Below are 13,839 nucleotides of genomic sequence, written 5' to 3'. Positions count from 1 at the left end.
TTCAGTGATAGGTTACAAAGAAATAAATGAAAAGAAAAGAACTGCTGTAGTAGAACAAGAAAAGCTGCAAGAAAACTACAAATAGATGCTCAACAGAGGTGGCCAGGCCTCAAAAATTCTTGCATAACATGTTAGTGCTGGAAGTTCTTTGAAAAGATGGCAAGAATATAGTTGCCAGGGAATGAAATGTGGTAGCACACACAAGGACAGATTTTTTTGCTTAAATCTTTAGAGCTATAGGAAATGACTTAGAAATTGTCTAGCCCAACCACTTATTTTAAAGGTGAAGAAATTTGCATGCTGGAAATAAATTCTTTTTCTTGTATGTATGTGTGATATAAATCAAATAATATATTTAATATATTAACATATTTTCATATAAAATAATAAAATGTATACTCAGGAAATAAAAATTTCTTCCTAAATAAACCTATTTGTATAGAATGTATAATGTATAAACACATTTGTACAAAGACTAAATTCATTCTCATATATATTGAAAGAGGGAGAGTAAAAAAAGCATGTTCTTCAATGGAGGGTTTAAAGACTTCTTCATCCCCTCAAAACTTACAAACTGCAGGTGTTCTCATCAAGTGATCTTTCTGGTTTCAAGGAATAGAATATTGCTCACTTATTCAAATGCAAAGAGAAGGTTGTTCCTAAAGAGGAAACAAAGATTTCCCCAGATATTAAAGGACTGGACATGCCATTTGAAATGCTTGGCCTAACAGAAGAAGTGGGCTGGCTATTCCAGAACTTTCATCAAAATAATGTGTCCTGAATGCCCCTGGGGCGTGTGAGGCAGAGAGCAGATGTTCTCTACCCCCACTCCCTGGTCTGCCCTCCTCACTTGTAAATGGTCATAATCATCCACTAACCAAAACACAATTAGAAAAGTCAGTTTATGTCCTTCATGCATGAATTTTCTGCCCAGAAAAGAAACAACGAAACTTTGAAGCTGTTTCCTTTGGATGATTACCATTAATACAAAGGGGAGATCAAGCAAAGAATTGGAGGCAGGGTGGGATATTTGTCCCCTGGTCTGAACAGGGCCTGTCTAGCTGGTCTCCTTTTATAAAACAAGTTTTACTGAAACAGCAATGCCTGTGCTTTCTATGTTGTCGAAGGCAGTGTGGGCACCACAATGGCAGGCATGAGTCACTGTCATAGAGGCAGCCCTATGGCCTGCAACGTCTCAGAGTGTAAATGGCAATTTGCTCACTGCTGGTGTAGATCACAGAGGATTCGCATCTTTCTGGGATGGGTGCTGCATGCATGTGCTTCTGCCTCTGGGGATGGTCAGGAGTGAAGGATCTCAGTGAGACTAACCACTGTGTGAGCCTTCTCTGAGAAACTGGTGCTTCTCCTTCCTTCCCAGGGCTTGCTATAAGACCACCATCCTTTAACCCTTTGTTCTCTGTCCTTTGCCAGACTCCGACCTGAGCATGCGCACACTGAGCACGCCCAGCCCAGCCTTGATATGTCCACCGACTTTACCAGGATTTCAGAATGGAAGGGGCTCATCCACCTCCTCGTCCTCTGTCACCGGAGAGACGGTGGCCATGGTCCACTCCCCGCCCCCGACCCGCCTCACACACCCGCTCATCAGGCTCGCCTCCAGACCCCAGAAAGAGCAGGCCAGCATAGACCGGCTCCCGGACCACTCCATGGTGCACATCTTCTCCTTCCTGCCCACCAACCAGCTGTGCCGCTGTGCACGCGTGTGTCGCCGCTGGTACAACCTGGCCTGGGACCCGCGGCTCTGGAGGACTATCCGCCTGATGGGTGAGACCATCAACGTGGACCGCGCGCTCAAGGTGCTGACCCGCAGGCTGTGCCAGGACACCCCCAACGTGTGTCTCATGCTGGAAACAGTAATTGTCAGTGGCTGCCGGAGGCTCACAGACCGAGGGCTTTACACCATTGCCCAGTGCTGCCCTGAACTGAGGCGACTGGAAGTCTCAGGCTGTTACAATATCTCCAATGAGGCCGTTTTTGACGTGGTGTCCCTCTGCCCCAACCTGGAGCACCTGGACGTGTCAGGTAAATGGAAGCCGCCCTCCCAGCACCGGCTTTCTCAATGCACCATCCCAAAGTTAGTAGAGACATTTCCACCCATTTGAGGGTCCCCTTCTTGTTGGCTACCAGAGAAGGGCAATGGGTGGTAGGGAGGCCAGCTCTCCTTAACAAACTGTCTTCTGGTAATTGTGACCCTGAGGGCCAGAAGTATTCCTTTCATCCAATAATGTCATGGTCTTAGAAGAACTCTAGACACCTTGTTCGTAGGACTTAAGTGTGACCTTCCATAATGATCACAGTCACTTCAGATCTTAATGGAAACAAAATATCCAATTTAGATTAAGGGAACTGAGTAACTCCAGCCTCCTTTAGAAGCTACCCTTTTGTCTTCTTATTGGTCCATAAAGCTTGAGATCTATGCCTAGGAGGTAAAAATGACCTTGAATCCTACTTTCTGCAGACCTAATGAACCCCTCAGTCATGGCCTATGCTCACAATGGCTTTGCCCTTCCATAAACACTGGAGAAAATACTTCATGGCCAAGTGATTATTTATATTTCACTGACTACTGACTCTCCTCACCTCCTGGTTAATTTTAGACCTTTTTTTTTTTTTTTAGTGAAAATTCTCAACTACATAGTGCAAGGATCAGTTCCATTGAATTAAATAAACCCTTAGTCCTTTTCCAAATGGAAGGAGATCTCAGCGTGGTTGCTCTGCTTGAAACTCTCTCTCAGGTTTGAAGAATTAAAGCCTAGAGTCAAACTTTGGCACCACACAGGAATCCAGCCTGAATAACAGCCTCTCTTTATCTCAGGGACTGCACACTTAAAAGATGAACAGGCAAGAGGCTGGAACCTGTAAGATGTATCAGGAGTTAAAGAAATGTACAACATGAGCTGCAACCTTGGGGATGGTTGGGGAGGGAGTCAAGAAGGAAAAACCACCATGCAGGGCAAATAAACAGAATTGGGGATTTACAAGCATCTGAGGTAAATGATGCCCTCCAACCAAATATGAGGTAAATCCACTCTCAGCTTGCTCTCTCTTTTGAAAGCTGACATCTGAAACTATTTCAGATGACAGGCCATTATTTTTTGCAGATTCCTTCCCTTGGTGGAAAGCAGCATGCTGCTCCTCTGCTTCAACTTCATCTGGCTTCAGGACAAAACCATAGCAACTGAGTGTTTGGTTAGTCCTGAGCAGCCACTGGCATGAAGAAGCAGGAAATTATGAGGTTTTCTTACATTTTTCCTCCAAGGAATTCTGGAAAAGAGAAAGCATTATGATGTGGTAGAAACTTGTTTCAAACTTTGTGATTTGGGACAACTTAGAGGTTTTTTTCTAGTTTTTTTCTCTTTAGTTGAAAAAAAATAAGTAGAGTGATGTGCTTTAACATTCTAATTGAGCATTTTATAAACATTTTATTTTCTCAGATTAGAGAATGATTCATTTTTGGAATCCCCATCTTTGTTAAAGAGATCTCCCATGTATCCTTCACACAGACTAAAAGTAGTTGAACACTCTATTTTGGGTCCTTTTTGAAATTCAGATATGCTAAAACCATGTTGGCTATTTGGGAAATCCCTGGACTTCTGTCCTGAGTGATCCTGCTTTGTCTATCAAGTAACAGTTACTAGTCTTGAAATCTGTCTGCTACATCAACCTAATTTGCAGGTTCCTGGCTGTCTTCACTGTGTTTTGTTCTCCTTGGTTTTTGCCCAGGATGTCTTCCCTGTGCCTTGTTCTCCCTGGTTTTTGCAACCAGCTTCAGAAAGTAGTGACACTCTCAATGACACTAAATGTGACTTTCATTCAAGTCAGTCAAGAACTCTATTGCCTTAGAGGGCATGGTATTGCCTGTTCTGCAACTAGCAAGGCAATAAATGCCACCATTGAAAGTCACTGAAAATTACTAAAATCAGCTATAATGTTTTATCATATCACAGAGTGAACAGAGGAGTGAACAGAGGAGTGTTGAAGGCTTCAAAAGGTAGTAGTCATCTTGACCTCTAGAAGGTTGGAAATTTGCATTGGTTAAAGCTATAAGCAAGCATTCTGGATGCTGTATTGCAGCAATTAAAGCTTCCTCATCAGGAAGAATGGTGCTTGGAGGTTCAATGCATTCATCACACAAAGGTTTCATGTGTGCACTCTGCTGAGAACATGCAGCACTCAGAAATCACAGGGGTTGCTGTACTGTCATTGTTATTAACATCCTGAGAAGTCAGTAGTTGGTCTCCACTGACTTGGCTATCTTACATCCCAGAGAAAGTAGAGATGTTAACCCAATAGCAAGAGGAAATGTTAATGAAGAGCAAATTTGTGAAAACTGAATGAAATCTGGAATTAATTAAAGGAACTCCACAGGTTTGTTCAACCCATGCGTCTATTCCCTATGCAGTAATATCCCTTTCAGACACCCTGAGTTCTTCTCTGTGGACACTCCTCACTCCTCCGTGGGCTTTCCTCCATGCTTTCTTGCTACTCAAATTTGCCTTGATATTATTTTACCACCAGGACCTCCATATCTAAAATATCCAAATTATTTTTCTCTTTCAAAGATCCCCTTAGGTTTCACCACTTTCAAGACTGCCAGTTCCTGAGTATCTGAATGTTCACTTCATGCTCACCCATCAACTTTAAATCTCTTGTGTCATTCATCAATTTTGTGATACATCCTAGTCATTTTTCTCTCCCCCTTATAATTGAAGCCCTGAAAGTCAAGAAACTTACCCTAGCAGGGGTGTAGCTCTGTGGTAGAGCATGTGCTTAGCTTGCTCAAGGCCCTGGCTTCAATCTCCAGCAACACACACTCACACACTCACACTCACACACACTCACATACATACACACACACTCACACACACTCACACTCACACACACACACACACACACACACACACTCATACAAAAGGAAAGAAAGAAACAAACAAACAAACAAACTAAAACTAACAAATGTCCCCTGATCTGATTGTATGATCCCATAATCTCACTGAGTTTGAAATGCCTCAGCCTTTTAAAATGAAGCTTAAATTGGATAAATTTCTAGGGTTTGCTCCCTAGAAATTATTACATTAATTTCATGTCTGTAATATATGAATGCATGAACTATCCATAAATATTATCTACTGATCCATGGACCAATTTATTTTCTTTTCAATCCAAATTTATTAAAAATATAAGAATTAGGGATAAAATTAACATTAAAAATTATTGAATACAGTACACAGAGCACTTTAGATCAATAAGTTGATCAATAAATAAATTGATCAATAAATCAATTCAGAGCTGAATACAGTCATCCCAATAAAATAGACATCAAGCAAACAGAGTTCAAAGTTAAAGTTGCTAGGGGACTAACCACCTCTCACAAAGCCACAGAGCCCAATGGCACAGCAGCCTGGGCAGCCTCTAAGAGGCTCTGTGCACCTCTGTATCCCAGGGTTGGACTGTGGGCTTCACTACCTCCTGAAATTCTGTCAGGAATGAGACGGGCATTATTACCTTATATACATGTATGATCATACAACTGGAGTGATTCTGCACCAGGTACAGCCAGAGGATTGAGAAGTTGTGCTCCATTTGTGTACAATATGTCAAATTGCATTCTATAGTCATGTATAATTAATTAGAACAAACTTAAAAATTAAAAAAAAAAAAAAACAGAGTTGCACCCCTGTGTCCCAGGGTTGGACTGTGTGCTTCACTCCCTCCTGAGATTCTTGACTTGGTAGCACATGACATTTGTACCCTGTTGTTCCCAGCACCTGTATTTATGAGTTTCCTGGGCAACCTGCCAGGAGATGGGAGAAAAGTCCCCAAGAGCCCTGCCGTGCAGCCATTCAGAAACCCTGGATGTTGCTCTGAGAGCCAAGATGCAGAGGTGTCTGCAGTGAAGCACCTGGCTTTAGAACTGCAGGAAGGATTTGGAAAGTGGAGAGGAATGAAAAAATATATACAGTCTATGTAGTAGAATAAAATATGTACAAATTACTTATATAATGTGTATTGACTATTGGTATTTATTACTTATTAAATTTATATACTATGAATTTGCAGATTTTATGAGGTAATATTTAGTGAACTGAAATACACAATGAATTTTTATATATTATATACAAATATGTAATAATTATTCTATTTAGAATGAACACATGCATATATATATATATATATATATATATATATATATATATATATAATTTATAACATATATTTTAGGGCTTTAGAAACAATATTTAGTCATACAAGATCACATTCAGCTTTGTCTCTCTGTCTCTCTTCTTTGCACCAAGGAGCATTCTGACTATTGCAGGGCCTTTAATGAGCTCTTGAATCTTTCCAGGGCCAATATAAGATATTTACACACTCTCTTACTTCTTTTTTTAAAAAAATTGTTTATTTATTTATTTATTTTTAGTTGTGCATGGACACAATACCTTTATTTTATTTGTTTATTTTTATGTGTGCCAGGGATCCAACCTAGGGCCTCATGCATGCTAGAAAAGCACTCTACCACTGAGCCACAACTCCAGCCCACTCACTCTACCTTTTCCAGATCATATCATCCTTCCCGAACATTCCTGGTGAAATGGATTTGCTCCATTTCAGGCAATTAGTGATGGATCAGTAATGGATCTTTGTCAATTTTGATTCATCAGAATCGGCCTGGTCTTTTGCATTCTAAAATCTATGAATCCCCATAAACCCAAATATTCAAAATAGTTAAATAATCAAATGAACTTAGGGAACCCTTCCTCGCCTTATTTTCTCTGTAGGGGTCAAGACAGGAAGGGTAACACCCTGGCTTGAGCTTGGGGGAGAGTTCGGAATAGGTAATGGCATTGCCCCAGGTTGCTCTGAGCATGTGTTCTGTCTCTTTGTGTAGGGTGCTCCAAAGTGACCTGCATCAGCTTGACCCGGGAGGCCTCCATTAAATTGTCCCCCTTGCATGGCAAACAGATTTCCATCCGCTACCTGGACATGACGGACTGCTTCGTGCTGGAGGACGAGGGCCTGCACACTATCGCAGCGCACTGCACGCAGCTGACCCACCTGTACCTGCGACGCTGCGTCCGTCTCACCGACGAGGGCCTCCGCTACCTGGTGATCTACTGCACGTCCATCAAGGAGCTGAGTGTCAGCGACTGCCGCTTTGTCAGTGACTTCGGCCTGCGGGAGATCGCCAAGCTGGAGTCCCGCCTGCGGTACCTCAGCATCGCCCACTGCGGCCGGGTGACCGACGTGGGCATCCGTTACGTGGCCAAGTACTGCAGCAAATTGCGCTACCTCAATGCGAGGGGCTGCGAGGGCATCACGGACCATGGCGTGGAGTACCTTGCCAAGAACTGCACGAAACTCAAATCTCTGGACATCGGCAAATGCCCACTGGTCTCCGACACGGGCCTGGAGTGCCTGGCCCTGAACTGCTTCAATCTCAAGCGCCTCAGCCTCAAGTCCTGCGAGAGCATCACCGGCCAGGGCCTGCAGATCGTGGCGGCCAATTGCTTTGACCTCCAGATGCTGAATGTCCAAGACTGCGAGGTTTCTGTGGAGGCCCTGCGGTTTGTCAAACGCCACTGCAAGCGCTGCGTCATCGAGCACACCAACCCTGCCTTCTTCTGAAGGGACAGCTTTCATAGGGAGTGGTCTCCATACAAACACGAACCAAACAAGATGTTCTTTAAAAGCAGCATATGTAAGCACCGACACCCACTCAGCAGCTATTTCTTTCAGGAAGGTTCTTAGGAATCTGGCTTTTACTTTTCCTCATTTCTCATGGGTGACAGAGGTCAAAGAAATTAAAGTGTAAAGAACAAATTTCTATTGCAGCAAACAGTGTTTTTGGTCAGGTAATTTGTAGACAGCTTCTCTTCTCACATAAGATATTCTCTTAGGCAGATGGAGGTCTTTAGAAATGTACCTTACTTTCCTCTCCACACCAGCGCTCCTGAACACAGGTCACACCCACAACAGGCCACATCCCGGCCCTTAGCTCCACCCTCCCTCCATCCTCCATCCACAACTACCACAGCGCTCTCTAGAGCTCCTCTTCATACTGCTTGGTTGACCTGAGCCCCGCCCCTTAATGTCACACCAAGCAAATTGTGGTTAAATAAGTGTCCTAAATCACTTTGAATTTACAAAGAGCTTTTCAGACCTTTTTTAAAAAAAAATCTATTATGGCAAGCAGCATGGTGGAAGAGACCTTTGTTTTTTTCCCCAGATCTTCTGCCAACTAGCTGGGTGACCTTGGCCAAAGAACTTCACCTCTCCAGGCTTCAGCTTGCAATACTGGATTAGAAGCCACCCAGCTGGAGAATTAGCCCCATGCTGGTTTTAGGATTAAGAGAACAGACATGTCAATAAACAAAAACCTTAACACACCACCCAGTCATGGACCTCTTCCAAGAGAATTGATTTTGTAGTTGGACTCCTTTCAGGAGGTTCCACAGTGCCCATGTCAGTACACATAGGATCCTATGTGTCCTTTTGCTCTCATGCGAGAACCACTCACTCTCCATGAGTGTATTGCACATGTCTCCTGCCTCTCTGGATGCTATGGTTTCTGTGCACAAGTACTTTCAGCTTTCCCCTTCTCAACACTGTCTTAGCAGAGCACCAGAATGTCTGAACATGGGGAAGTTCAAATCCCCCAGTCAAGACTCATCTTATGAGTGTTTTCAAAGGGAGGAAAGACCCTTGCAATTTTTAATTAACAAGTGAGGCCCAAGGGAACCCATGTCCTCAAAGGTTTTTCTAATCCCTCTCAGAGCACATGTGGCATACATCAGGCACATCTGTCCTGCAGCTGGCAGAGACAGATGCTGTGGTTTTTTGTCATTTAGATTGCATTTTGACTTTTCACATCTATTTATTTCTTTATGCATCCAGACTTCATCACATGGAGCCTACCGGGGTTAAGTTTGTAAATGTTTAATTGTGCAAATTGCCACCTTGTGTCTCCCGAGTGGCTGTCTGCATGCATTCCATTAAAGAATACAAAGTAGACTTCCAGGTGTTTAAATACTGTGCACTTGAAAATCTCAGACAAGTTGAAGAGGGAACACATTGATAAGACAGATGCTAGTCCACTAGCCAAACCCTTGGAATAGAACATTAACATCATGACAAAATATGAATTTTAAGTGGTCCTATATGGAAATAATTGACTCACTAGTCTATTATGTGAAATCAGGTAACCAGGAGAAATTCCATGCTCATGAAACGTAGTGTCATTTATTAGTAAACCCAGGACCTTTCCCAAATTAGTCTCTGACCACACCCTTCTTTTTTGCTGCTGAAACAGCTCATGTATTTCCTTCTCAAAGGGCCCACCATCCAATTCCGGAACCTCTGCATTTCCTAGCCAACTGTGCTGACTTTGTTTCAGAGCCAGCTTACATACCACTCACTCGACAACTGCACTCCTACTGTAGGCTCCCGTGCACACTGTAGTCTTATGTCAGGAAGGAGGAGCTAGAGTGATGAGATGGAGTCTGTCCAGGAGGTTTCTATCATACATCAGATGAAACGTGGCTTTCTGTCCAACTGACATCATCCTCAACCCAGATACGCAATCAATGCAATGTGCCATGAGGGGAGGTGACTTGTTTGGCTGGGGACAGCATTTTGTGTTAGCCGTAGAGTTTAGAACCATAATAGAATTTGAAAGGAACATACCTCTGGTCTGTGACTGTTGAGTATCCATAGTTTCAGAATTTAGGAGTCACAGATGATGGTCCTTCACTTTTGGCTCTGGGATATTCCAGATAAGCTGGTTTAATACTCTTGGAATGAGCAGGGAGATCCAGAACAGCTCCCTGAACCTTTCTGAGTGTCTCTGTCGCCACCACCCGACCACATCACCCAACCAGTTTTCCAAGCATGAGACCAAGACCACTTCTCACACTGGTTGCCTGCCCAGCACATGCTGTCTTTCCCAGTTTCTCCCCTTTCCTGGTGTCCTCTTCATCCATTCTGCTCTCCCTTGGGGGTATGAATCTGTGACAGAGGTTACTGGGAAAACAGCTCAGCAGATTTTTAGAGACCAAGCAAAAGTCCTCAGCAGAAAAATTTATCTGTTTTAAAACATTGCTTCCTTCCTGGCTCTGCTAAATTGAATGCTCATTGTTTTTGTAACTCTAATGTTCAAATCACTGCGTGCTGTATGACTCTAGAAAGCCTTAATTTACTACCACCGAGAAATAAAGCAATATGTTGGTAATTAGGCTCAGCTTTCTTTCTTTCTTTCTTTCTTTCTTTCTTTCTTTTTTCTTTTTTATAATACCCTTGTCAAAGGGGAGTTGTATTCAGATGCAGATACTCAAAAGCAAGCAAGAAACTTGCTTTATGTTTAAAGACAGCAGAAGCCAAGTTTCTGCCACTGCTGTCCCGTTAAAATTGGATCCATGGTCTTCTTGTCTAATGACTGGCTTAAAATTAGCACTAAGAGAAAAAAACATTGCCTTCACTGTATAGTTCATGTCTTCAATTCCTTAATCCAAACTGTTGGTGCAGGGTTTGGAATTTGTAATTTAGCATATTTCAGGGAGCTATATGTGGTGTATTTTATAACATCCTCAGAATACACTGGGACAGTACCCTAATCAAAGGTGTTAGTATTTCTGTAGCAATACAGAACATACTCTGTGCAGGATCATTACAGACTATAAATAGCCTTGCATCAGTTCAGGTCAGATTTTGTTGCCAAATTAATTTGTGCAATAATGAAAAAAAAAAGTCTATTTTTCAGAACGTTCTGGGTTTCAGAATTATAGATGAGTAATTTTGGATCTTAATATATTTTGCTCTGGCCCTGGTTACAGATATTGGAGGAATCTTCATGATTATTCTGACAATTAGATTTTACAAACCCAAAAACAAATGAACAAAAATAGTGTTAGAACATTAGGACCTGGAAAGAGAATAAGGCAAGTTGATTTAGAAGGAAAAAGGGTCAGCCATTTGGAGAGAGTGCAATGCCAGATCCCTCCCTCCTCACCTAAATTTTAGATCTGAGCTAATTGGAGAACTTCATCCTTAACACCCAGAAAGGCTTGAAGAAATATTAATTTTAAATGTATTAGTCCTCAACTTTCTTCTCACCCTGGTTGCTTTAATAACTCTCACATAAACCAGTAGGACTCTTATTGCCCTGAGACATAATTTCAGGTGGCTTAATGCACCTCTTCTCAGGATCTCAGAATAAGACTAGCTGAAAGTAAAAACCATTTTTTGAGGTTCATGACTTCTTAAGCTGACTTTTGTTGACAACTAGATAAAGTCTTTAGGGGCTGGGTTGTGGCTTAGGGATAGAGCGCTCACCTCGCACGTGTGAGGCCATGGGTTCAATCCTCAGCCCCACAGCAAAATAAATAAATAAAATAAAGATATTTTTTTAAAAAGAGAGTCTTTAAGGAATTTGATTTGATATTAAAAGTGTTCAAAATAAAAAGATCGAGTATTTATGGAAAAAAGTAATACATATAATTATTTACCAGTTTTATTATGTACTGCTTCACTGTCTAAATTATCACAGAGAAGTCACCAAAGTAGCACATTTGTTCAATAGCTGGCAATCATGAATAGCTCGTTGATTGGAAGAAAGATTGACAACAGAAGAGGAAAGGAGGACATTAAAATAGGGAAATATTGCAATGAAAATGTTGACAGAAAATCTGTGAAACTAAATTGGTTTTCCTCTTTGTGCTGTTGGTCCATGGTTTCTTCTTTCTGTTCTGTACACCACAGTTGTCCTTCTGCAACAGGGAGAAATACAGCACAGGGTGGGGAGTGCCTATCATTTGTCTACGGTGGATACTGATGCTGTCACTGAGATTTTCCTAAACATAGTTCCAGTTGAGAGTAAGATGACCATCATGTGGGTAAAGCCATTCACTTGAGGTGAGAAGTAGTCTCTATGATACTCAGATGGGGGCTACTGCTCCAGAAATGCACCCAAATATAGTTATGCATCCTTTTCTCTTTTCATGCATCAGTATCTCCTAAGCCACAAGCCTCTCTTGTAGAGCCCTTTTTAACCTCTTAAGCAGGAGTCCATTTAGCATTTTAAGATACTCTGAATGAAAGAACATTTCCACTTGTGAGTTGGAAAAGTCATAATCCCATCCCAGCAAGAAAACAGATGGTGGCCTCTCCTGCAGAGCGTGCTCGGGAAGTATCTGCATCTCAGATGGCAATCTCCTGGACGACTTAGGAAGGCTGCCTTTAGGTTCTGATTGTCACTGAAGCATTTAGCAGTGAGCCTCATCCAGGTTTCTGAGGGTGGCCTTGCTGGACCACTAAAAATGCTTGACCTAAATGTTTCCAACTAGTCATTTTATATTGTGGAACATTTGTCTTTGCAGCTGCTCAGGTACTGAATTTTACTCTGATGAGATCAGTGTATTTAAGTTCTTTCCCCATCTGATGAGCAATGTCTGATGAAGACTGGAGATTGCAATCATCTTTCTTCTGAACAAGGAGGTTCAAGAAGTTCCAATCACAAAAATATAAATAAATCTTAACTACTCATTGACCATCTATTCTATATAATATACCAAAACAGGTTCTGGTGAATAAAAGAGCTCAGATCAAGCACAATAATACTAGGTAATATGTTTGGTAATCAAATTTTTAAAAAGCATGGCAATATGCATTAACCCAACAAGTGTTTATTAAGACCCTAATACATGTCGGGGTCCTATCCTGATTGAATTTACCAAAATAAAAATGTTAAGAGAGAGAAATAAGGTTTAGGGTCACCTCTTAGGGGAAGAGACCCTTGAATTGGATTGTATACACTCTGAGAAGATGGGCATCAAACAGTAACAAACCATGATGCAGTACATGGATCCCATTCAGAGAAACTGTATTTGATAAGGTTGATGAAGTAATTTCCATAAGTTAACATTATCAAAAGATTACACTAAGGTTAACTTTATTAATGCCTTAGATCAGCTATGTAGAAACATGGCAGATTCTGTTTTGTAGACACACATATACACCTAGGTGTGTATTTTATTGGATGGGAACACTGTAAGGATACCACACTGAAAAACAATTTCTTTGACAGACTATCCAAGAATCTTACAACAGCTTACCTATCTTCCCAAACAGCATGCCAACAGCACTCCAAATGCAGCTATATGACTTTGAGCCCAGCTCAGAGAAAGGATGAGCTGGCCCCTCAGTAACCCTAGGATTTTTCCGCCATCTTGGATACTCCTTATTTCTACTCTGATTGTTGCAGATCTATGATGGAAATGGTCAGAGTAGTCAAGGTTGCTCAATTTATCATGTCTCTTTAATGATAAACAGACCATGCCAGTTATTTTCAGAACAGTGGGTGGCCCAAATAAGGTTGATTATATAGCCTTTAAAATTGCCAAGAAATTTTTTTTTAATGTAAATTCACTTTGATGATGAGTTTTTTGAAGCTTCAAATTCTATCAGTGTCGTGAATGTGAAGTTGTCTGCCCACAGTAATAATGAATTGAACAATGAATACCATAGGAAACTTTTAAATCCCACGTGTCTGCAGGCACTGACAGCAGCCCTTCTGGCTTCTCAGAGCCACAAGTGTCTCCCAGAATCTGAGCAGACTTATTGAGCCAGATAGGAAGAAAAAAGATACAGGAGAGAGGATTTCTAATTACAAAGATTAACCAGTAATTGGTACTTCCTTTTACTCTAATCTCTTTCCAACCACTAATGAACATAGCCACTCTGCATCAATACATTTAAAAAAAAAAAAAAAAAAACAGTCTTCACATCATGAATGTATTCTTTATAGGGATTTACATTAAAAATGCA

General features: G+C 41.5%; 1 protein-coding gene across 1 annotated transcript in view; it reads left to right on the top strand.

The window, feature by feature from the left end:
• FBXL7 (F-box and leucine rich repeat protein 7) overlaps positions 1–10,246 on the top strand; it is a 379,223-nt gene extending 368,977 nt beyond the window's left edge. Inside the window, exons 3-4 of the mRNA XM_081287425.1 lie at positions 1,432–2,043; positions 6,911–10,246. Of these exons, the coding sequence (XP_081143551.1) occupies positions 1,432–2,043; positions 6,911–7,647 (1,349 nt within the window). The 3' untranslated portion in view covers positions 7,648–10,246. The remainder of the gene's footprint in view (positions 1–1,431; positions 2,044–6,910) is intronic.
• Positions 10,247–13,839: the final 3,593 nt, after the last annotated feature.

Source organism: Spermophilus citellus, assembly GCF_964194105.1.
Source record: "Spermophilus citellus genome assembly, chromosome: 1".
NCBI lineage: Eukaryota > Metazoa > Chordata > Mammalia > Rodentia > Sciuridae > Spermophilus > Spermophilus citellus.
Note: the sequence above shows the minus strand (reverse complement) of the source record. Positions and strands in the feature narration are given on the sequence as shown.